The sequence below is a fragment of the Drosophila yakuba genome, chromosome 3L (genome assembly GCF_016746365.2).
Source record: "Drosophila yakuba strain Tai18E2 chromosome 3L, Prin_Dyak_Tai18E2_2.1, whole genome shotgun sequence".
Classification (NCBI taxonomy): domain Eukaryota; kingdom Metazoa; phylum Arthropoda; class Insecta; order Diptera; family Drosophilidae; genus Drosophila; species Drosophila yakuba.
The window spans coordinates 17,221,522-17,246,243 of NC_052529.2; the positions used below are offsets into that span (position 1 = coordinate 17,221,522).

Genomic DNA, 24,722 nt, shown 5'->3' on the forward strand with positions numbered 1-24,722 from the left:
ACGCAAAATACTTGAGTCAACAGATCATGACAAAATATTCCAGTCACGTGGGGCTTTTGCCCCTGATACATTTTACACAATTACCTGGAAACCGCACAAGAGCAGTCCCAAAGGAAAGACACTCTTCAATGCGATTGCTGGAGGAGTTCCTCCGGGGAGACATGAAAATATACTGTCAACATTAGAAAGTAAGCCAAAAGTGAGGCAAAAACTCAGCCGAAGATGTTCGAATAAATTGCTTTTGCAGGGGGGAAGAAATTGACCAAAAGTGAGCACTTTACCTGCCCAATTGGCGATGTCGAAGTTGTCGGGACAGGAAGATCTTGGCTCCATACTGCAGATTGCAGATAGCATGTGAAAGTACGCATAGAATGATGGAGCAGTGAAAATGGAAAATGCTCAACGGCCAGTCTTGCAACTCAACTTCCTGTAGAAAATCTAGTTACTGCAAGCCTTCCAAAAAGAGAAGAAAATAAAAGCAGGAACTGGTTTTTGGGGTCTAGAAGCTTGAAAGATTTTCCCCATTTTATATTTTTATATGTAGTAAAACACGCGTTGTACCATGCATTTAAAAGTAAATTGTATATTTTCATTTTGTATCGTGTTATTCCCTCATTTTACATTATTTGCAATACTCTTTCCCTATCTGGGCTCTTGAAAACTCATTGCCTCGTGTAATATTTGATTTTAACATTCTACTTACTTACTTGGTGCAAATTTGTGATTTTTAATTTCTTGTAGTAACACTAAAGTTTAGAGTTGAAGTTAAATTTTCGACATTGTCGCACACACATACTCTCTCTTAAAGTTCTTTCTTTTTATAAAATAGTTACGTTCATTTTGTTTTTCTTGGAAAAGTTTAGCTTTATCACTCTACAGTTCAATATCTTATATTGGTGCGAGACAAGTGCAATATTAGTTTTAAATATATGTATATATTTTTAGGGGGTCCTGGTTGGACTCCGTCCGAGGATCAAAAACAATTAAAGCATTTTAACTGCATTTAGATGCGCTCCATAAAGGGTTTCCAAAAAAATGTAAAACGCTTTGCTTAGTTCCAAACACAAGTTGTTGAGAGTCGTAATCAAAGCATTCCAGTCCGAATTACTGGCGAGTATAAAAAAACACGATCTATATCCCTGATAGTGCCTCCTCGATCGGTGATGAACTAAAGCACAGCTCTGTTGGTTTGTCATTGTTAAGTATTATACTTGTTCATTTATTTAAACAAAAATGTGTAACTTAGGCAATCAAAAACACTAATGATTTCTTGGCCTGCGACCGATAAAAGGTGTCAAAACATCGCAAAGCTTGAGATAGTTTAGTTATATATAATACAATAAAATAAATATTAAACATAGGAAATAAGAAATAAGATTAGAACGGGTTTTATTCATTCCGAAAGTATTGTGATCCTCCTATGCGAGTTCTCATCGCTTCAAATGTATGCGCATAGGTTAGTTGCCTATTAGCTAGATCTTGGCTCTTTAGTTTCCATCAAAGACTTGCTGTGAGTTGTAGTTTTTTGTTTGTTTGTTTGATTCTTTACTAAACACTTAACATTTCGTGTTATTTGTTACTTGGTTGCCGTTTGCTCTTGTAATTTCACTAAACTAATATTTAACATTTCATTACTTTCACACAATGCTCTTAACAATTTCGTCAGCAAAAAATCGTATCAAAGAGTCTGCATACGTTTCAATACAAAATATAATCGTAATTAATATTCATCGTCTCCATCTTCATCTCAATCTCATCTCCATCGAGACCACAGCTCCTTAGGTCGAAATCGCGTCGTTGAGCAGCGCGTTCAGCTCACGGATGTGCTGGGCCTTGGATCCGGTGGCGGTGGAAGCTCCGCAGGCGCGTCCGACGTAGCTGTGGATTGGGAAAATAGTTGGGATTAGTGGGGATACTTGAGGTGTCGAGCGGTGAGTTGGCACAACATTCGGTATTCAATTTGCTGATTCGATTAGACACGTGCACTAAACTTTAGTCTAGTTTCTCTGATTGGTTTTAGCACAGTTATGGCAAATGTTCAATGAAATGACGGTTAAGCAAGCGCAGGGTGTTAAATATTAAGATTAAAATGTATAGAGATCTTAAGTCGAGAGTGAATGTTGGGGAAACCACACCGAACCCAAACATTGAAATGGACCCCAATAGATTCTGCGATGCAGTATCATTTTGATTTTTATCCTCAATTCTCAAGCTTCGTTGAACAGCAAACTGCCTAGATTAGGATGGTATCAGTATGAGATGTCTGCCTATAAGCGCTAAAAACTCTGTTTTCAAGGTAATTGTGGCAGTTTTTAACTTGATTGTGATATATAGACAGCACGTCGTACAAACAAACAAATTCAAGTACAGATTACAGAGCAACTCGGGTTAGCTTTGAGCAGTACAGATGTCGGGGTTAACTGTGGTTTATTACGATAACGACTGGACTGGCAAAACAGCAAAATGGGGCAGGGCAAACTTATCAAAAGCAAATGCAAAACTTTCGAAACGCGGGAGGTGCAAACAAACAAAAACTCAGAACTGAACAGAAAAACAGTGCTTCAGGATTAGAGGATTAGATTGTTGAGTTGGAGTTAAGAGTAGTAGTAGTAGTAGTAGGGTTTGGTGTGTTGATTTCGTTTAAACCGGGGTACCATGAGGCGCTGGATCATGGAACAATCATCATGCCAAACAACAGAAATCAGAAACGCAATCGAGGAAACTGATAAGAGGGAAACGAGGAGACAAATGAAGAGTTAACGGAACTGAGAGTTAATTTCCGTTTGGTAGGATAGTTAAATTGCAGATAGTAGTTGGTAGTTGATTAGATTAATTGTAGATATACGATATACAGTTCATTGACCGCGCGTATCGTATCGTAGCGGAGCTGAGCTGAGCTGAGCTTGCCCTCTCACCTAATTTTGCGTCCGGTTTTCGCTATGCGGGCGCCCGGAGCGGCCGCGATGCCCGCGGGCCTATTGAAATCGTGTCGTACATTCTTTAAATCAAAGTGCTTGGCGGCATTGAAGTCGCCGCCAAGGGTTTGCGCCGGATCCTTAGGATCGCCGCCGTTCGAGTTCGGGGCGGCGAACATGCGACTCAGCCACGGTTTAGATTTTGAATCGGAATCGGTGTCGGATTCATGATTAGTATGATCAGTAGTAGTGGTAGTATTGGTGGAGGAGGATTGTTCATCGCTTTGGCTGTAACAATAACACATACACAGAGAGAGAGAAAGAGAGAAAGGATTTGTTTTTGGTTGCTTTTTCGTTTCTTGGGTAGTTTCGAATTTGTTCAATTTTTTCAAATTTTATCTTCAGATTTTGCCAATACACGTACATATTTACACAACGAGTGGATTTTGGGGTGGGAATTTGGGAGATTCAAAATAACACAATTGGTTTGCTTGTCTTTCACAAGATTCGAAAAGTAAAGAAAAGTAACTCAAGTCTTTAAACTAAATCATAAATAAAAAGCCATGCACAGTAATAATGAATATGATGAAATATCGGATGGATGAAGCCAATTTGCTGATGGACTCGCTTGGAGAATTTCGGCGATAAAAATTTTATATGTTGATTTTTAAACTTTGTGGTGACACTTTTTTTTTGCTGTGCCGGACATGCTCATTCAAACGAAAATAGAAATCAGAAGCGTATATCCGTTCAATGAGTGTTTGAGTTTTGTGTGTAGGGTGTTTTATCACTTTTCGGGACTATCACTAGCTAATAAGATAGGTAGATAGATATATAAAGTGGGAGCGTGATAAATACAGCAGCTAGAAGGCATGTGAGGGGTGAGAGGAAGCTCGAATAAAATTTAAATTCGCCATGGCCGTATGATACTTTCTTATCAATAAAGATAGTAAATTAAGGTGTCTGGTTGTCGGGAAAAAAAGGTTGAATACATTTCGTAAACATTAAGAAATATTACTTATATCAAATGCATTTAATTTAAGCTTTGTTATTAGTACGATTAAAAGTAATTATCATACGGCTGGAGCATTTAAAATGATACCGACTGCGATGAAAAATGAAAAAGTCAAATTAAATCTTCATTTAATGCAAAAGTAGTGAAACAAAAGCAAAAGAGAGTAAAATGTTTAGAGAATCAAAGATAAGTAGTACAGTGCACGATGAAAATAGTGCACTTCATGAAAGAGACAAAGATAAACTGAGACTAGAGAAGAATCTGAGCCAGAGAGAAAAATCGTGGTGTGAGGACGTGGTCGGAGTGCTCCTGTTCAGGTGGGTGGATACTTGCTGACCGCTTAGATATAGCCCTGTCACCTACCTGACGTCGCGGCTGTGGTTCAGGGCGGTGAGGAAGCGAGGTTGCACATAGGTCCAGCTGCCCTGGTTCTTGTGCTCCTCCTGGGCCCACACGAGTTCGGCGTTCTTGTACAGGTTGGCCTGCTCCTTGACCAGATCGAAGGGGAAGGGAGAGATCTGAACATACAAAACACGTTAGCAGATGGAACAACATAAATATTTCCATGTGGACTCACCTGCTCGACGCGCACGATGGCGATGTCGCTCTCCAGCTGCTTTTCCTTACGCGTCTTGGTCAAATCGTAGTAGACGCGGCCCGAGCAGAATACGACCTTCTTCACATTGCTGGCATTTTGGCCGGCGGGACCGTTGTCGGGGATGATGCGCTGGAACTCGCTACCCTCGCTCATCTCGCTGAAAGGACTCTTAGCCTCGGGATGACGGAGCAACGATTTGGGCGTGCACAGGATCAGGGGCTTGCGGAAAGGCAATGCGATCTGTCGGCGCAGGATGTGGTAGTAGTTGGCGGGCGTCGTGCAGTTTGCAACGATCCAGTTGATATCGTGCAGCTGTCGCACACCGAACTCATCGGACTCTGGGGGGAAGTAGTCGGGATCGTCGCTGCTCATTTGCAGGAAGCGCTCCACGCGGCACGAGGAGTGCTCGGGGCCCATGCCTTCCATACCGTGGGGCAGTAGCATCACCAGACCCGATTGGCGCACCCATTTGGACTGACCGCTGGAGATGAACTGATCGATGATCGACTGTGCGGTGTTGCTGAAGTCTCCGAACTGAGCTTCCCACAGAACCAGGGCATTGGGGTTGGTCATCGAGTAACCGTGCTCGAAACCAAGCACTGCGTACTCCGACAGAGAGCTGTTGGAGACGGAGTAGGGCGCCTGGTCTGGGTACATGTGCTGCAGCGAGTTGTAGGTGGCCTTGTCGACCAGCTGGTGGTGCAACACATGGTGACGGTGGGAGAAGGTGCCGCGCTCGACATCCTGTCCCGAAAGGCGCACGTGAATTCCTTCCTTCAGCAGAGAGCCGAAGGCCATGGCCTCACCCAAAGCCCAATCGGCGACCTTTTCGTCTACCATGGCCTTGCGAGCGGCCAACACTCTCAATAGACCCCTTGCGAAGGAATCGGTAAATTAGTATTTGAAGTCAAAGTATCTTTTTGCGGTCTTACTTGTGAATCACGAATTCAGCGGCGTTTGGAGGCGGCGACGAGAATCGGTTGCCGATGTGGATGAGGGTCTCCTCCTTGACTCCAGTGGGCGCCACCTTCAGGGGGTCCTTGCCCTCGAAGAAGCCGGACCAGGGCGAGTCGAGCCAGTCCTTGTACTTGACGTGGGTCTCGGTCTTGGCCAGAGCGAAAGCCTCCTCGCAAATGTTCTCGTACTTAGCAGCCACCGACTTGACCTCCTCGCCGGTAACAGTGCCCTCGGCGATCAGCTTGTCGGCATACAGGTCCAGACAGTTCTTGTGCTTGCGGATCTTTTGGTACATCAGGGGTTGCGTGAACATGGGTTCGTCGATCTCGTTGTGTCCGTTGCGGCGGTATCCGACCAAATCAATAACACAATCCTTGTGGAAAGTAGCACGCCACTCAGCAGCCACCTTGCACACATGCATCACGGCCTCTGGATCGTCAGCGTTCACGTGGAAAATAGGAGCATTGACCACACGAGCCACATCCGTACAGTAGGGGGAGGACCTCGAGAAACGGGGATCGGTGGTGAAGCCGATCTGGTTGTTGGCCACCACATGGATAGTTCCGTGTGTGGTGTAGTCGGGCAGGTCCGAAAGATGCATAGTTTCGTAGACGACGCCCTGTCCGCAGAAGGCGGCATCACCGTGGATCAGAATGGACATAACCTTCTTGCCCTCCTGGTCGCCACGGTAGAACTGCTCGGCACGGGTCTTGCCCTGCACCACGGGGTCCACAGCCTCCAGATGGGACGGGTTGGCCACGACGGCCAGGCGGATGTTCTTGTTTGTAACGCGGTTCAATCGCTCGATGTATGTACCCAAGTGGTACTTCACATCACCAGAACCCTAGAAAGAAAAGGACATTCAATATTTTCAAGAAGGTTCCTTTTATCTTCACTTACATCATCAGCTGCCTCCAGTCCAGCAAACTGGGTGAAGATCTGGTTCAAGGGCTTGCGGCACACATTGGCCAGGGTGTTGAGGCGTCCACGATGGGGCATGCCCATGATCACCGACTCCACTCCCAACTCCGTTGACACATCGATGATCTCCTTCAGGGCGGGGATCATGATCTCGCAACCCTCCAGACCGAAACGCTTCTCAGAAGAGTACTTCTTGGCCAGGAAAGCCTCAAAGCCGGTGGCACGGGTCAAACGGGCCAGGATTAGACGCTTCTCCTCGGGCGAGAAGTTCAGAACGCCGGGGGTCTCAAAACGCTTGCGGATCCAGTTGCATTGCTCCAGAGAGTTGATGAACATGAACTCCACGCCAATCTTGTTACAGTAGACGTTCTCCAGGCGGTTCAGGATTTCCCTAGTAAAAGAAATGAAAAATATTAATTGGGTCACCTATTGTCACTTTAGTGGGAGTACTCACTTTAGGGGCAACGAGGCCTCATCGCCTCCGATGAAGGTAGTGCTGGGCAGCTTGAACTGGCGATCCATGTCCTGCTCACCTGTTTATATTTTTTTTGCGCATGGGGAACAATGGGTTTAATCTTTAGTAAGGGGTTCTGGGTGATTGTGTCATGGTGTGGGATTAGTAAATTGTAGGCGGCGGATGTTGGTTTGAAATTCGGAGTGTAATGATTTTTGTTGCTTCTATTCGGAGGTGTTTTGTACACAGTACAAAGTTTATATTGGGTTTGGATGCTCATGCTCAGCTGGGCGGTTCACGGGCTCCTCATTCGGACATTTTTTACATGCATTAGACACTATCGGTGATAACTTAAATTGGCTGTTGATGGGCTCATAATCATTTCAGTTGAAATCAGACTAAAGGGGGCTTATCAATCGATTTCCCTTCATTTCGCTTGGGAAATGCAAAACAATCATGCAATCTATTTATGACATAATCGAATCGGTGAGGTAAACAATATTTATATATTTCAGCACGACATCAAATTATTACAATTAAAAGCAGAATTGGCAAACAATGTAACACAAATTCACTGGCAATATATAGCGCATATTTACTTGGTTCTATATATCATTGGATACATTTGTGTGGTTGGTTGGGTTTGATAATCGATTTTTGATGCCGGGGATCGTGTGTGCGGGTGAAAGACAGAGAACGTCACTAACACAATATGTATTTGGATTTTTAAAGTATTTACAAATCAAGGGTTAAGAACTGAAACAGGTTATGTTTTGGGCTTATAGCCAGGTGTTACGACCACCGCCGGATTTACTTACCAAAACTGAAATTAGCGTAAATGGATTTCGTCGAGGAGTTGCCAGGCAATTCTGGTGTATTAATTTCGAGTGGGTCGAGGTGAGCAATATTATGTCCTCGAATCTAACGTGTCAGTATTAGGTGTTTGGTGGTGGTGGTAGTAATAACAATGTTTTCGGATTGGATTTGGTTCGGTTTCGATTTGTTTAGTTTTTCAAAACACACACATAATACAAAGAGAGAGAATTTTGAATTTTTTTTTAAACATTGTTCGAAACGATTGGCGGTTTTGGTTTTTGGTTTGAGTTTCGATTGCAGTTTGTGTTTTCGATTGGTTTACATTTAGGTTAGGAAGCAGTTATATAAAAGTAAAGGAAAAGAAAATAATCAATTAAAATTATAGAATAGATATGGCTTGAACAAAATAAGATACAAGTGCTCAACGCACAAACACAAATTAAAGCGAACACTAAAAGCGTCGACAGGATCAGTAGACAATGATTGACAGATGGCAATGTGTTCGAATTTCGTGGGTTAATCGAGAAACGGTGGTCACAGTGCAAGAACAAAACAGAGAGATATGGAACTGGGGTGCTGAGAGATATAGAGTCGACAGGATGCTTAAGAATAAACCTTAACGGAAAGATACGAACTTCGAGAACGCCAAACACCAAGGTTACTTACAGGAAATATTAAAAACCTAGAACTGAACGGAACTCGCTAACTTAATCCTACAAAGGGCTACGTGTCCCTTCCTCATCAACTCCGAATTTCATTTAACCTTCTTCGGCTGTTAAATGGTAAGCACGAGTTATTTTCAAAACCAATTGCGTAAGTTTGAGTGTTTAACTTAGTTACTAGGCGAGTGGGTAGTAGCAGGAAGGTGCAACAGGTTTTGGATAGTAGTGCGACTGGGGGTTAAATGAAACAGTTCTGTAAAAGAATTTACCAAACAAAAACCCAGAGTGCTGCCTGAGCACATCTTCGTTAGCACGACGTGCTAGCCCATCCTTGCAGACGGTTTTTTCGCGAGTCAAAATTCCAAGCGGATCCAGATCAGATGCCAAATGACCTCGTGACTATATGGTACATACATATCGTAGACAGATTGGTTGATTATATGTAAATAGGGGTACAGGGTAGATCAAGGGACTTAGGTATATCAAGTTAAATGGGTACGCCAGGTAGTTATCGTGTGGCTTTAGTAACTCAAACGATGGAATCAGCTCTACAACATAAATCAAAAGGCTTAACTTTACCAAAAATTTATATCATGTGCAAATTAAAAGTAATTCCTTATCTGGCAATAAAATTTGAACACCCTTGGATAACCGAAAATAATTTCGGTATTTCTTAACCTTATTAGCTAATGAGTAATGGTGCAATCAAATGTGACGAATCCCCTCAATATATAACTACTTGGTGAACCGAAATGAACGTGATCGAACAGAAACCCAAACTACTCATGAAGAAGTGAATGCCTAACTCTATGGATATTGTGGATGGCGGTGGGAAGTCAAGGAAATATTTTCTAGTCTACCATGAATACTGGATTCGGAATGATTGGTCTGGGCAAAAGTGAACACACATAAAGGGGGGCAAAGGCAACTCTACTGATCATAATCTAAACATAAACATTAACTGAACCTAGGAGAACGAAACAAAAAGCGCCAACTGTGGCTGCAATCTCCACCGTTCGGCTGGAAGCCAATGAAGAGAGCCAGCACGACCCGACATACCTGGTAGCTCCTGATGATGGCCTGGACGGCCAGATGGTCGTCAATGGTCTTGGAGTCGGGCGCAGCGCCGGCGACGGCTCCTCCAAAGTTGAAAGCGGTCAGCGGCAGAGTGTTGGCCTGCACGGGCGCCAAGTTGGGCGGGCTAACGTAGCTGTTGCTGCGGAAGTACGCATTCCAGGACTAAAAGGATGATGAATCAATTAGTAATTGTTTACAAACAATCAGTAGTATATATGTCGTGGCAATATCAATTTGAAACCATAATCCGGATATTTATACAGATATCCAATATACACAGCTAATATTGAAAACAAGTTTAATAGCATTTCAAGTCGCTTTTATAAGAATTTTAATTTTACGGCGGTTCGGTTCCCTAAGTACCAGGCCGTAAAAGAGAAACACTTCCGCTTCAGAAATAAACACAAGGAAGTGGTTTCATGACGACTCAGAGCTGTGGTCGAATTTTAAAGCTCGCAGGAAGAAAACTCCGTTTAATAGGGATACTTACGGTGTGCACGGAAGTGGGATCCCGCAGCCAGGCGTTGTACATCTCCTCCACGTAGGAGGCGGTGCTGCCGTTGGCAAAAGGTTCGGCAGCCGCGGAGTTGTAGGTGCGCACGGCGGCCGCTGCAGTTACCTTGGCCATCTGGCAAAGATTAAGGGTTCATTAGTGGGGGCTTCTTTAATGTTCTCCATATCGACCAAACTCACCTGCTGACTGCTGCTGCTCTTGAGCAGCCATGTGGCGAAGTTCTTGTGCGCCATCGGCGACAAGGCCAGGCTGAAGGCTGTGTGGGCTCTATGCATTTTGTAGCTTTACAAAATATAACTGAAAGAAATAGACAAGAGAAAATCTTAGTGGGGATCTTATCAAACTATTGTATCACTTGCAACTGATTAATCGATGGCGGCTTTGTTGACAAACAAGCCACGTAAGAGATAATGCCACCCCCTCAACACCCAACTCCTGACCCTCGGCTGCTGTAAACGCGATAAGATAGCTTAGAAGTTTTTACGTCATGGTCATGTTCTGGGTTTTAACTGTGTCACCGATCAACCGAATGCTCCAAACTTGTTGCCAGGCCAGTGAGCCAGTTATGAAATTCCCTCACGAAACAAGTTCACAATGGGTGGATAGCGGCGGAATTTACATACGTCTAAAGCCAGACTAGACCGCTGAGAGCGGGGGATCGCTTGTTGGAAAAAAGCACACGTGATGCCGTTCGCCTGCTGATTCCGCCGATGACGTCAAACTAACGTGGGCTGGTTTCGCCAGTCCGTCGCTCGTTTTTTTGATAATCAGCCAAGAAATGGCGGAGATACTTTGGCCCCCAAATATAATGGTGAAATGGGGGTTTTTATATGGGGATATAGGGAGAGCCAGCTGCTTTTTGCGCAGTTTGTTCGTTTCCCAACTTTTAATCAGTTGCGAATATTTGCCCTGACTGTTTGTTTGTCATCTCCGAATCACAGTGAGCATTCACCTGGGTTTTTGGGCCAAAACGAGTTTGCCCAGATAAGGCAAAAGCGTCAAGAGTAAATGTCCCTGGGTCGGAGTAATAAATTCCTGCGGTCCATGACTAAACGCAGAACCCTCGAGACGCAATTCAGTGATAAGAAGGCGCTTAACCGGCCTCTAGTCCCAATCATGCCACGCCAGCACTTCCAGAATTTGTCAAGTTATTAATCAAAATATTGGCGATAGGCCAGCGCGTGCGGATGTCGTAATTGAATCCCTATCTAAAGCCAGTCGTGCAAAAAATATGTACAAATTGAATGAAATTCGGACTGGGAATGGGAACTTATGGGGCAAAGAAGGCGTGGCCAGGTCACATGTCTTATCGACGAACGCATGCTGACCAGACGATCAAAATGAAATGATTACAAAACGCTGGCCCCCAGACATGGGAGGAAAAAAATGAAAGAAAACAATTGGAACGGCTAACCGGTTTGAAGTGGTCGAAGCTAAGTATTTGAAAGTGCATCACTCGGGTTGTTCGATTCGGTCATAGCTACAATTACAGTTACATTGTCCGCCCGCCCCACAATAGATAATTCAATTTAGCAGCCCGACAGTTTCTTTCAGTGTCATTTATCTGTTTGCTTGTTTTGTGCTGCCGCTTTTCACATACTGCTTTCCCTGCAATTATATTCTGCTCGACGTCGCCGCAGATGTTACGAAAACACATTACATAAGTGCAAAAAATAAAAAACAGTGACTCGCGTGAGAGCAGCTGAATTATTAGAACGCCCAGATGGAGCTAATTAGTGTGAAATAGTCCGCCCGATGAGCTTGCAGTTCCACAACTCGAGGCATGACTGGAAAAATCCATTGAGATTTTGGTCGGCGGAAGGTCTAATTCCCACTGTATATACACTGCACCGCGGTGGAATCAAGACACCGTATAATATATACGCATATACTGCGTGCGATTGCTCCAAAAACCAACCGAATATATGTACTCGTCGTACTCGTATCCGTATCTCGCAGATACGCGGCAAACGTTTGTTCGTGCTGAGTGCTGCGCGTCGACTGAAGCGAAAATACAACAGCGGCCGCCTTCGAGAGTGAAATATAAAATTTAGAAATCGAATTTGCTCTTCACGAACCGCCGAGCTGGCTGAAAACTTGGAAGGAAAACACAGAGTGTGTGATAAAAACACACAAAGCGGCCACATGACAACTCGGCGTTGTATCTTTATCTTCTGGCAAAAGGGGGTTTGGTCGCCGATCGGTGGACCTGATAACAGTCAGGTACATACCTATATATCTATACATTGACCGCACTTCCTCCGCTTATCTAACCGCCTCGCCTCCTTGCTTTTGCCCATGTCTTGCGTATTTATAGCCCAAATTTGTTTACAACAATCCCAAAGTCCGATCGTCAGCCGGCTGATGGTTTGAAAGAATGCCGCCCACACAGCCCAACACGAGAAGAGTATATGAATCCGAGAGAAAGCGGTGTGGTATGCATAGAAAATAATAATATTTCAAATACACTCATACAGCTTGTTTATCACATAACACCAAAGGCAACAAAGAAGCAATATAAGCACTCTTTAAATGATTCAATTTTTAATTTGGTATACAATTGAGTATTTGGAAAGAAATATATATGAAAATGTATTATCCAAAATATTATATTAACCATTTTTTAGATTTTTTTTTACTGTGCACCTAATAGGTCAAGCCAAGCGAGCAAGTGAATATGTGCGTGTATCGATTACCTTTCCGCTAATCAATAAAGTTTCAAGTTCACACACCAGACACATTAAGTTAACCATTCAACTTGATGCGAGTGCGAAATTAATGAATACTTGAGGGTCACCGATTATTAGATACCCTTAGTTATTTAAAAAAATTAAATGGTATACAGTTTTACTTCGACTTCTTTTAAAGCTTGTCCCTTGTTAATTGAACTTGAAAATTATACAAAATAATAGACCTTAATTTATAAGCGTTTAAACTACGGATATAGTAAGAAGACAATCGAATTATAACTCGTAACCTAGTAACAAATTTGGCGGAAACCATTAAATTGTCACGACACCCTATGGAAGGGTATAAAAAGGAAAGAGAGACGCAATCAGCAGGGTTTTGCACCTTGCTAAGCGGTTTCAGAAACCAGCTTGCAACTGCATTCCATTGACGAGCCCCCCTAAAGACGAAGAAGAAGAGAAGCTGACCAAGGGCATGCGGTAATTGAGGAGCATGGTGCGTTGGTTCCGTGGTACTATACTATACTATAACTATTACTATTCCCGATCTGGGGCATTGCAGCTGACTTATGATGGGTTGTGGCGGATGAGCCACATCCGTCTGCAGAAAAAACTAGTTGTGCTGCCCCAGACAATGCGGCCGCGCGCTTTCTTTGCTGCTTGCTATTGCTATTGCTTTTGATTGATGATTCATTTGGCGGAGGGGAAAAAAGCACACGCGGCACTCGGTCAATTGCGTCATCAGTGCGGCAAGTTAATTTTACAAAATCACATGTGACGTCGCTGCTTGTTTTGCATTGCGAAATTTCACTTTTCTTTTGGGGCGGCCGGCGCAAGCGCTTTTCCGCCGACGAGCCGCCCACCTGCACTTTTCAATTATATAAGAACAGTCCTTGAACTGAAATGGTGGAAATACGTTGGAAAATAACAATTATAAGCCTGCTAAATGCACTTTTTAGAAAGGGGAACACGCGGCAGTGGCTTATTGATCGCTGAAACTATGATGGTAATTCCAGGAATTCCACATGATGCAGTAGCGGGCTTTGAATGTGGAAGAAGAAAAAACACGCCAAATGCGGGTTATTCGCTGACCCCAGTACTGGCACTGAGTTGACCCAGACCCCGCACGCTTTTTGCAAATTACCGCACTTGATTTACTTATTTCTAAACTAAACTTGCTTAAAGCTGAAATATTTACGTTTTTACAGCCGAAAACTTTTGCGTTAGTGGTGGGACTGTTATTGCTGGCGTTAGGCCTGGACTGTCAAACATATCGATGCGGAATGGTGACGCGCCAGTTATCGATTATTTTTACAGCATTGGTGAGCGGTAACACTAATATACAGAGCACTTACCTATGCGACTGTAGATGGCGCCACTGTGGCATAGGCGTAAAGTGTGTAAGTAAAATGTCAAGAGCGTAAAATACTTCCGTTAATCTATTCAAATTTGGATTGCAATTTTATTAACAAGCTTCAGGAGCCACTACTTCATAAAATATAAAGCATTTAAAAACTAATGGTTCCAAAAGCTTGTTAATGAAAATAAAATCCCGATTGGATTGTCTTCTGTTTGACTACTTCTCATTTTCAAGATTAAGGAAAGTTTTGAAAAGGAAAAGATAACAAAAATTTCCAAAAGAAAACCGAATAATACTTAAAGAAAACATGTCTTTAGCAATTTCGAACAATGTTTGAGGCCGCCTACATTGTTTTCCACTGCAATGGTCCCCGCCTGACACAAAAACTGGAATTCAACTTGCACTAAACATTTAATTGCTACGCACACTTGACAGAGTAACCAACTAATATCTGCTGTATTGATCCAGACAGTAGCCGGTAATTTGGTCCGAAATACAGTCGAAGACATCGAACGCCAGATCGCAGCTTTCACCTTTCTTGGGCAGCTCCTTCCGATTGACTCGGTAGCGGGCGGTCATTGACCGCAGGCAGAGATTCACGGACCGCAAGGTGGCCATGAAGAATCCGTGCTCGTGCACTCCCTCGGAGTAGAAGTGGACCAGGCCGTCCAAGGTGGGCCAGCCCTTCTGATCGATGGCGTTATTTTTGGCATAGACGCAGTGCAGCAGGCACTGAAAATACATAGATGTCGTAGGGAAATTTATTCTCAACCTTTGGATAAAGACTCATTTTAAGCCTGTTTTAAATATACAATGGATTACACTGTGAAAATTTCTTTTTTCTTGCTTGCTGAAATATAAGCACCAATTTCTTTCACATAGTTATAGAAGAATCATCGTTTTAGAAGAATGATCCTTTTTAATAATTTTTACTAAACACTAATAAATTTTGATCAAAACTGAGGAGCAGAGTAGCCAAACACATAGTCAAATCAAACTCGTAAATCCACCCGTATATTTCTCACTGCGTAGCTACTTCTATCTGTACATTCAATTTGCTGATGCATAAAGCCAGCTAATGTGTATTAAGTGCCGCCATAAAGTGCGCTTTTCAGCCATCAAATTCAGCATTGCTGGGAGGTGTGCGAAAAATCTCCGACGGACGGAGGCGTGTGATTTTGAATGCAACTGAAAATGCATTTGCTTTTCTTTCGATTGTGTAAAAACCCTGACTTTAGGTTTTGCTGGCTGAGCTAAAGTGGGGGTTTAGCCAATTGTTTCTTGGGCTGCCATTGAACTTAATTGAGCTTGGCTCATGCATTTCATTAACACGAGAAGAAAAGCGATCTACAAGTCTCGCAGAAGATTCCCTTAACCAACCTCAACCTTACTTACCCCCGCAATGCGTTTGTCTTCCAGAGGCACCAAAGTGGGATGATATATGCCCGAACTGGCCACATCCAGGCGTCGGATATTCCTCATCAATCTGGCCACATGGCGTTGTGGCTCGGGCTCATCGTAGACTATATACTCGTAGTGGCTGATGTTGGGCCGACGATCCACGGTAGAGCCCGCGGGCACAGAAGGCCAGATGAAGTCGATGGAGTCATCGTTTGGATCGATGGGCGGCTGATTGTGGGCCACCTGCTCCTTGAGAATCTCATAGGCCTCTATATGGGAACCGAAACCGTAGAGTACTTGATATGGCTAAGGATAATGTGAAGGCCCACCGTTAACCAACTTGTTGCGGACCTCATCTTGGCACTCCCTTATGACCGACTCCACTTTCCTGGCCGTTCTGGGCGGATTCAAGCACTTGGCCTTCTTCGTCTCGAAGCGAATTAGATATTCCACAGCCTCGATCGATGCGATAACCATGCCCGAGATGTATAATAGTTGTGTAATCCTCATGGCTGCGATTAATTGGAGTCTCCACGCCGATCCGATCGCCTGGGCCGCTGTCAAATGAATGTCCCCCGAAGAAATGGACGCGATGAAATCGAAAGCATTTTCACTTTTTCCAGCCAGCCGGGCAGGATGGCCCACACAGACCACTTATGAATTTCCAGTTTAGGTGTTTCTTTTTTTTATCTGAGATTTGCTCTATGGGTATGTGGTTCAATGGCAAACTGCAACACTCCAAGTGCGACTGCAACTGCCACAACTGGTTGCACAGTTCCCATGCGTGCAGTCCGTTAGAAACTTGTCCTTTAAGCTCGACCACATGCCTATGAACATGGTCATTGGCAGCGGCCACATATCATGACTACAGCTCCATGGCTCTCCGATCGCATTAGGTTTCGTTCCATTGTCTCTGCGGTTTTGCATTGTGATTACACATCACTTATGTTCGGAACGCACTCGCTCCGATTGAGCGCACAATTAACCAATTGGTGAACTCTTCCGCCTTCCGAGCAATTTGCATATGGCCAAAATACAACGGCTATTAAGATTATCAAAGGCGGTAGTGGATGTGGATATGGGCTAGCCAGAACTATAAACTATAACCAAAATCAAAGGCAGCCAAGCGGGGCCGGGGCGGTCTAATCAGAGGGCCTGACATATCCCCAACACATTCCCCACCTTCTAGAGCCCAGAACAATGGCCAATAACTGTTCTTGGAAGTGGCCAGCGTCGCCACGCTAATTATGCCTCATTAAAATGACCAAGATCCAAGAACGAAGATCCTAGGCGGAAATTGTCATAAAGTTCTGCGGGCTCCTCCAGCCGACGGGTAATTGCCTTTAATTGCATACCTGGCCAAAAATTGCAGCTAAGACACTGACCCAGACTCGCTCTGGATCGAATTTGTAATAAGCTCCGGCTAACGGAAAATGCAAAATGCAAAATGGAAAATTGAAAACTGATGCCCCAGCGATGAAGTTCAATGTTCAGCGTTTCGAGAATTGTAAGGCAATGGATAAGAATGGTAAGAATGGATTGTCAACAGGAAGCTCTCCAGGTTGCAACTTCGGGGAACAAGAACAACGTGAGCTAATTGACAGACAGCTACACAGGCACGATTTTCCATTTTCCGCTGGCCATTTCCCGCGGGTTTTACCCCCTTCACCCACCCCGACCCCCCCGCAAACTGGCGAACAAGGAGCCATAAAATAGGAGAAACACAGCAGCAGCAGCTGCAACAACACTTGCGTGTCCATCATTAGAACGAATTCTCTCACCTGAGCCCCGCGCCCACTTTCCGCCTTTTCTTGTAACGCAATTTGCACACAAATGCTGCTGTTTCATCTTCGTGGCTTCGGCTCTTTTCGGTGGGTGGTCAGGTGAGACAAGCACCACCACTACCACCACTAGCACCACTAGCTCCACTAGCAGCACCACCAAACGCCGCACGAACCGCTCGCTGAGTCGCCTGAGAATCGTATTTAAATACGAAGGTCTAACGCTGGATCGCATCAGTCGTCGCCGTCGCGTTGTTCTAGCCGCTAGCTCCTCTCGAAGATCGCCAGCCAAGTCGGAGTTTAAGTCGGGATATCCAAGCTCGGATTGAAAGACAATCGAATCGGATCGGATCGGTTGGGGGAATAGAAGTTTATGTGGTGACTGTGCATCTAAAACAGGATGCCCGTTTGATACTTGCTTCATCTCTGAATTGGATTACAACGAATGCGATTTGAATGATGCTGCAACTGCATCGGCACGCGAATTCCCTTCTGTTTCTCTGCGCATTTCTGGGATACTTTGCGCATCCTGCGAGAGCCGAAGTCGAGTACAATACCATCAACGAGGATGGATCTTTTCAGTTTCGGTACAGAGATGTGTGACAAATTATTGTGAACATTTTAAAAGGATATCAGCACAGAAAAAGTGGCAATAAAGATGAAATGCATATTCTAGCAACTCCAAGTGACTTAAACAATTTGATGACTAGTTCTTGTTAAAAATCAAAAAAATGGAATGTAGTACTCTGTTTGGGGAAAATTACAATATTTTTAGGAATGCTTAAAAGCAAAGGGAAATTTTGGCAAAAGTTAGGTCACTAGACCTAATTTAACAAATAGACTTGACTAAGAATAAAAAGTTTAAAAAATGTACACTAATATCAATTCGGATAGAAATCAGTTTATAATCTGATATACACAAAGAAAACTTTTGTATAACTTAGGGATTACATAATTTGTATAATAGAGTTCTTTAAAGCAATCAATGCCAATTTTAATCATATTAATTGATTTATAAATAATTATTTTTCGGATAAAAAAGTTAGGTGACGAAAATCAATTACAACTTTCAACTTAATGCTTAATCACCACAATCATCAATACCAATACCTAACCCAAAACCATAATTTGTTTAAATAGAAAACAATAACTGTTCTATTAAAAAGTTAGTTGTCGTCAACTTGCCTTTTTCATAAGAATACACTAAACTAATAGTAGTAAGTCTTGGAATAGAGTCATAACCTTTCCCAATTACCTACAACCTCCGCTGTTCGGTGGAATAGAAAACCTTTGAAAGAGAACAACTCAATTACAGTGCTCTTAGCAGCCACGGGTCATAAATCTAACAAATCATCTAATCGGTCAAAGAAGTTAGCTACCTTACCATCACACCCGGGCAAATCTGAGATTTTTAGCACCTCTTTAACGCCCCAACGTTTTGCAACCACAACAATAACACGCTTCCGACCATCTTTCCCTTCCATTTCGCACGCATGGGGCAACGCAATTACTTCTGTTTCGATCTCTGCTCCCCGGCATGGATAATGGATAATGGCTCTGCTGCTGCTGCTGCTGCCACCGATCGGCCAAAAGACATGCAAATGATGACATTGGCGGCTACTATCACAGCGCCTCGGGCACTCCGGACAACACGGTGCGAGGTCGCTACGGTTCGCGGAGTCCGGCGAGCGGCCAGATCGAGGAGACGGTCTACACGGCCGGACCACGTGGGTGAGTAATCGAAGACCGAATCGGTGGCGCAGCCGAGTGAGTAAAGTGCGGTGGTGCACTGGGAGAAAAGGGCAATACTTCTAGGTGCATGGAAAACTTTTGGAAAACTCTTTAACAAATAGTTCTAGCTAAAGAGTTAACAAGAAATATGGAGTGATGCCAAATTGACTTATTAAAAACCATCTTTATTTATTCGAACTATTCTACTAATAAAGATGTAACTCTGCTTATTAAAACTAAAAGAAATTAAAGAAAATTTCCAAACGAGTCAAAAGAGAGAGAAAGAAATGAAGCACTCTTCTCAAAACATACAATTTTTTCCCAATTCCGAGCGTATATATGAATGGAAGGTAACTTCCTTGAGGTCGGAGATTTTCCCGAGTGTATGGGCGGCGGAGGAAGTGGCAGCACAAAGTGAGTTATCTCCCCGCGATGTCAGAGCTGAGCTCATATATCAGCGGTTGGCGGCAGGCGGCGGCCACTGAAGCGAAACCCAAGCAAGCGGGAGGGGCATCGTGGAGTTGGAGCCGTTCTAACACATTGGACTGCTTTTTTGGCGTTGCCTAAACGTTTTTCCATTACCGTGTCGGCTACTGTTGTTTTTGCAATCTCCGGTAAATTGGGGGAAACAAAAACAAAAAGCTGTTAACAAATTGACTGGCCTGAAGTTCCGAGCAAAAAACGAAATGGATTGTAGATGGCAGATGCTCAACGATAGCGATGATTCTGAATGGGATCGTTCCCAAAGAGATGTGTAGTAATCGAAGTAATGGCGTGTCGGAGTAAGATCGAATCTATATTCAAAATTGCAGTGCGAGTCCGCTTCCGCTGGAAGGGTTTACCCAATCCCCACTCATTGTGTCGGTAGCTAATTAATCTCCCTCCATTTCCCACATAGATTTCGCGTGAACGGACCGAAAATCCATCGAAAAATGGACCTGGCCCAGTATCCGGTTCTGCCGCGTGGAAGTCCAGACGATCCGCTGGCCGATCCCTTTGACGATCCATCCTACAGCTTCAGTTTCCGCACTCCGGATCAGTCGCGCAGCGAGGAGAATGATTCGGGCAATAGGATAAGGGGTAAGTTCTTTGGTTCTTTATAATATACTGCAAATTAACTGGTATAATTCTAGGATTGTACTCCTATTTGGACGATGTGGGCGAGCGGCACAGTGTTCGCTATGCAGCAGGAGCCGGAACCGGATTCGAGATCTCCAACGCAGTTCCAGATAGCCCATCAGTTGTGGCTTACTCAAGTCCTCTGTACAAGTCGCATCCCAAAGCGCGTGGCAAGATGTCTGTGCAAAGAGGACCGGCTGGGAGTTACAAGCTGATAGCCTCCGGTTCGGATCACCGACGGGCAGAGAGTCGAGCCCCCGATGGCCTGGTGAGGGGTACCTACTCCTTCCTGGACGACAAGGGCGTGCAGCGGACCGTGGAGTATATAGCTGGAGCAGGAATTGGCTACCGGGTAGTGCAAAACCGGATTGGTCCTGGAACGCATATCAATCCCTCTGTGGCTGATTTCCGTCTGGCAGATCCGGACTTCCGTCTGGCTAATGATTTCGGCAGGGGTGCAGGTGGTGGCTTAGGTCCCAAAGGAGGCGGAGGTGGAGGTGGATCTGGTAGTGGAAGTGGTTCGGTGGGAGCTTCAGGTTCAGGTTCAGGGGCTGGTGGAGCGGGAAGGGGTCGTACTCCAAGCAGACCCGGGGGCAAAGATTTTTTGAAGCCGGCTGACGGGGCAAGAGATAGGAATCGTGGAGAGGGTAATGCAGGTGGAGCTGATGAAGATCTGGGACCCCATGCTGATGACCACGGGGATGACGTTGGGCTTAGCAGTAGCTCCTCAGGATCCACAAGTTTTAATGGCAAAGAAGATCGGAGAGGGTTCCCCGCGGGGAGTCCCCAACGGGGCAGTACTAGATACGATGGCGGAGGAGATAGCTCGCAGAGAGGAGGTTCGGGTGGCTCCACGAGGAACAATGTAAGTGGGTCCCGAAACAGGAACCGATTCGGCGGCGGTGGTGGAGGAAGTGCGTCCTCTGAGAGGGGCGCAGGAAAGGGAGATGCTGCCGGTGGGGGAGGCAGTCGCCGAGGTGGAGGAGGTGGAGCCGGAGCCTCCAGCGAAGGCGACTCCGGCCTGGGCTACCTGCCGCCCACAGGTGGATCGGGCACTAGTGCCATCAGCGGACCCGGGGACAATTACCACCTCAACGACGACGATGTGGGCAGTTCACTGCCCCCGCTGGTCACGGCCAACCACCGAATTCTGGAGATCGACAGGGATCGGGAGTGGGTGCAGCGACACCGCGACTCCACTGTGATCAAGAACGTGGGTAAATGGTATGTGGGTCTGCCGCCTGGTCAAAGTGTGCGTGCCCATGTGCAGAACATCGACATCATACCCTTGGGCGGAAGGATCGGTCTCTCGCCGTCGGAGGCACTGCGTCAGGATGAGATCGCCGAGCTGAATGCCTCAAGGGAGCACTAAGCATTCGCTGGCCCCCATTGGATCTGTAGTTTGTAGTGCGTAGCTCTAAGTGATCAGTGTTGAGCAACCGAAACTGGGTTGACTCCACATGGAAACTACAACAGTATTTAAAGCGGAATACATTTTTTGTCTGTATCTGTATCTCAAACTGTATCTGTATCTCTAGCTAACAGTTATTTGATATCCGTGGATGCGGGTATAAGCAGGTTAATGTGCACACTGCGGTTTCCTTGAATCTCCATATAACCCCATGACTTGGCATGCTCGGAGTTTAGTTGTTTCCGAGACTTAATCGAGATGCTGGTGCTCGGGATTGCATTGCTGGCAGTTTCCTGTGCTCAAGGAGCGCAAGTGTACATGCAGTTCAATGGACAAGGGTACTCCTACAACACGGATGGCGATAGATTGGACAGGAGTGTCGTTTCCCCCAGCTTTAGGGCATCTTCTCTGGATTCCTTTGGGCCACTAAACTTTGTGCAGCAGGCCTTGAGGACAAGACACAGTCCACTTCCCAGGATTTCCTACAATCCTGCACAGGATAATCTGGCAGAGGCAACTTCCTTGCTGAGTAGAGGCTACCAAGTAGCACCGACCAATCAACTGAAGCCGCTGCAAAGCCACCGAAACTTTGATTTCAGCACCGACCAGATGTCGCATGCCCAGCACACCGATGAGGCGGGAAATGTGTTGGGCAAGTACTCCTACTACGATGAGGCTGGCTACCATGAGCTGAGCTACAAGGCGGGCGCCGGCATCGGATTCGTGGTCATGGGTGGCAATTTGGCCAAGGCCACCGCCGCCGAACCGCACTCGGAAATAGAAATCGGAAACGGAATCCAAACAAATGCCTTGACAGGCCTGCAAGAGTTGCATAAATATCGTGGCTACACGTAAATAAAATACATTAGCTTAAACTATTGCGCGTTCTACTTGGGTGTCTTTCGTTATTTACTGGAACTCTTTGGAGATCTGACAGTGTCACCTGTCGTGTTTGACACCTACGTGATCGGGGATCTGAGCTGCAAACGTATGTCTAAGAATGAGTGACGGGTATAATGACAGAGTTCGTTCAAATAAAGGGTTGCTTCTTTAAAAATGAACAACAATTAAACATTATAGAGAGCTCTGAATTTCATTTTTGCGACAGCTTTCATCAACATTTATAAAAATAATTTACCTAAAATTAATTTATATTAAAATGATGGTCCAGAAATATATAAAGTGGTGTTATTGTAAAACTTGGATCATGATTACCTGTTAAGCAAGCAAATTGTTTTGATTTTCAATAGCCCCAAAATATAAGTCTCCATCCAGCAGCATACGTCTGGCTTACTACATAAATTACAATAATAACTATAAATCCTTAAAGCGATTATCGCATCAATACCAGATTTTCTGGTATGTACATAATTTTTCACCCGTTTACTATAAAAGGTTTGCATGAAGAAGATAAGGGTAAACATTGTCAGATTCCGATCGTAAATGATTGTAAGAGCTTTAATTGCTGTGGCGCGTGCTTTGGCACGATACAAGTGCTGCGATTTATGCATGTTATAAACCCTAATTGATTTTCCGATCATAAAAATGGTTATTTGGTCGCACAAAGTCATTTTACAAATGGACAGTGCATCCCAAAGCCAAATTGAGTCAGCTCTGTGGCTTATTTATTTTTGTTTGGGTAATTTCATGTCTCGGAACGGGACCAATATAATACAGCATTTGAAATGTTCGACGCGTGCGCGCACTTGCCAAATAATTTGAATCGAACGGAAAGCCTTGGCGACCACAGCGTGGCCTAAATAAAATATATTTCTGGCCGCGCGAAGCCAAGAAAAGCCCAAAAGTCCAAAAGCAATAATAATATGCATATTTGGCAAAACAAAATGTTATTACATGGGCCAGTTTGACCGAAAGTTTCACTGCCACAATTAAGTTTAATGTCAAGAGATCTAAGCTAGTGATTTCCCTGAAACAAGTTCCTACGCACTCGAAAACTTTCTTCGCCGATTGCACTTAAAGAACGTACAGAAAAGCACTAAAAAGCTTGCTGCTTACCACTGACATAGATTCTATTTGGCCGGGACGGGTATAGGGTTTGTATGGCTGAAATGGCCACGTTCTCAGCGTAGAAATCAATGGCTCACCTGGGAAGTAGCCGAGGTGCATAATTGGGTTAGCGTAGCAGCAGAACGGCCTGCATTGAAACCACAAATTACTGGGGCTCTGGCTCTGGTTCTCCCAGGTGCCAGTTAGCTGTTGCTGTTTCTGTTTCTGCTTCGGTTTCTGTTTATTTTCCCCCTCATAAACAACGGTTTGGGCTGGGATTCTCCTCCTCGCCGAAGGTCAGACTTAATTGGCCGGGGCCTAGGCAACGACATCCCACTAGCAGTCCCGTTTCGTCTGCATTTATAAATAGGCCCCAAGGTCTCTGGGTCTTGGGTCTTCAACTCCTCGACTCGCTCTTCGGCTGCTTGGATTTCTGCTGGGGTTCGATTTATCGCCTTTTGATTGCTGCATTCCAATTGTGGATCAAGTGGTGCGTGTGGCGCATTCGGGGCTTACAACGTGTTGCTGCTAATTTCGTATGCTCCCTTCGGCGCTGCATACTCTGCACACTCGAAACCATAAATCTTGTGGCAATTTTATTGATGCCTGCGTGTGCCACAAAGGTCGACCCCCCGTTCGATGCTGGTTAATCATGGAATATGCATTATTGCTGCTTGCACTGCGGAGTCAGTAGCTGAGTAGCTGGCTGCTTGGGGCATAAAAACCAATAAAAGAATAAATTGCAGTTGGATCACAGCAAAGTTAATCGGAGAATTAATGGTTCTGGGCTGATAAAGACTTTGGGCTGCTAAGAAAACAAATGACTTAAGGCACGAACCTGAAATCAATTTCTCTGATTTCAGACATTTGTAATTCATGATTATCGATCAAAAACGGCCCGAAGCAAAGTCTTAATCCCGACATCTGTTGATACCCGAGAAGTGTGTGAAGTCTTCACGCCGAAGTGATTGTCAAATCAGAAAAAGAACACGGCTCTTGAGTCACATTGTGCGAAAGTTCCTAACGAGTTTCAGGCCAACATTTTAATTGAATCGCACGGCAACCAATCGATTCATTCATCACAGTAAGTCCCTTACCATTTTGGCTTATGTCATGTTTGGGGCCCGTTCCGAGCTGATTACCTCTCCACTTCCCACACGCATTTCGCTTCTATTCCCGTGGCTCACTCCACTTGTAATGGCCACTCACTTCGCTCCTGTCCCGTCACACTCAGTCAAGCCAATAAACGGCCAATTAATCAAAGTCAGCGCTGTGATTCTAGGTGCTAGGTTGCGA

The 24,722-nt window shown here is 44.8% G+C and overlaps 4 protein-coding genes across 9 annotated transcripts; 2 read left to right on the forward strand and 2 right to left on the reverse strand.

Annotated features, from left to right (window-relative positions):
* Positions 1-1,184: 1,184 nt before the first annotated feature.
* On the reverse strand, positions 1,185-13,896 carry LOC6534380 (2-oxoglutarate dehydrogenase, mitochondrial). Of its 6 annotated transcripts, XM_039374025.1 has the most exons (13): positions 11,848-11,973; positions 10,109-10,226; positions 9,906-10,043; positions 9,398-9,577; positions 7,679-7,781; positions 7,460-7,465; positions 6,861-6,939; positions 6,386-6,797; positions 5,461-6,329; positions 4,508-5,402; positions 4,294-4,448; positions 2,916-3,203; positions 1,185-1,878 (listed from the first exon to the last, which is right to left on the reverse strand). In XM_039374025.1, the coding sequence occupies exons 2-13, from the start codon at positions 10,202-10,204 to the stop codon at positions 1,779-1,781; spliced, it is 3,321 nt and encodes a 1,106-aa protein (XP_039229959.1). In that variant the 5' UTR covers positions 10,205-10,226; positions 11,848-11,973; the 3' UTR covers positions 1,185-1,778. The 6 variants fall into 6 exon arrangements, with proteins under 6 accessions (XP_039229959.1, XP_015050601.2, XP_002095058.2 ...); XM_015195115.2 differs by lacking the exons at positions 7,460-7,465; positions 7,679-7,781; positions 11,848-11,973 and adding exons at positions 8,608-8,737; positions 13,815-13,896; XM_002095022.3 differs by lacking the exons at positions 7,460-7,465; positions 7,679-7,781 and adding an exon at positions 8,608-8,737.
* Positions 13,897-14,000: 104 nt separating this feature from the next.
* LOC6534381 lies at positions 14,001-17,287 on the reverse strand. Its single transcript, XM_039374027.2, is given in 2 exon segments — positions 14,001-14,708; positions 15,372-17,287. Coding segments are annotated over 2 exon segments (804 nt in total). The 5' UTR covers positions 15,888-17,287; the 3' UTR covers positions 14,001-14,420.
* On the forward strand, positions 17,287-21,528 carry LOC6534382 (fibroin heavy chain). Its single transcript, XM_002095024.3, has 4 exons — positions 17,287-17,745; positions 18,752-18,889; positions 19,788-19,969; positions 20,023-21,528. The coding sequence occupies exons 1-4, from the start codon at positions 17,615-17,617 to the stop codon at positions 21,378-21,380; spliced, it is 1,809 nt and encodes a 602-aa protein (XP_002095060.2). The 5' UTR covers positions 17,287-17,614; the 3' UTR covers positions 21,381-21,528.
* A 112-nt stretch (positions 21,529-21,640) lies between these two features.
* Positions 21,641-22,294, forward strand: LOC6534383. Its single transcript, XM_002095025.4, has one exon. It carries the CDS (start codon positions 21,678-21,680, stop codon positions 22,272-22,274), a length of 597 nt encoding a protein of 198 aa, XP_002095061.1. The 5' UTR covers positions 21,641-21,677; the 3' UTR covers positions 22,275-22,294.
* Positions 22,295-24,722: the final 2,428 nt, after the last annotated feature.

Coding starts and splice junctions, on each gene's coding strand:
- LOC6534380 (XM_015195115.2), bottom strand. CDS start 10,204: ATGCATAGAGCCCACACAGCCTTCAGCCTGGCCTTGTCGCCGATGGCG. Junction 10,044..10,108: donor AGAGCAGCAGCAGTCAGCAG/GTGAGTTTGGTC, acceptor AATCTTTGCCAG/ATGGCCAAGGTAACTGCAGC. Junction 9,578..9,905: donor ATCCCACTTCCGTGCACACC/GTAAGTATCCCT, acceptor TCATCCTTTTAG/TCCTGGAATGCGTACTTCCG.
- LOC6534382 (XM_002095024.3), top strand. CDS start 17,615: ATGATGCTGCAACTGCATCGGCACGCGAATTCCCTTCTGTTTCTCTGC. Junction 18,890..19,787: donor TACACGGCCGGACCACGTGG/GTGAGTAATCGA, acceptor TTTCCCACATAG/ATTTCGCGTGAACGGACCGA. Junction 19,970..20,022: donor TTCGGGCAATAGGATAAGGG/GTAAGTTCTTTG, acceptor GTATAATTCTAG/GATTGTACTCCTATTTGGAC.
- LOC6534383 (XM_002095025.4), top strand. CDS start 21,678: ATGCTGGTGCTCGGGATTGCATTGCTGGCAGTTTCCTGTGCTCAAGGA.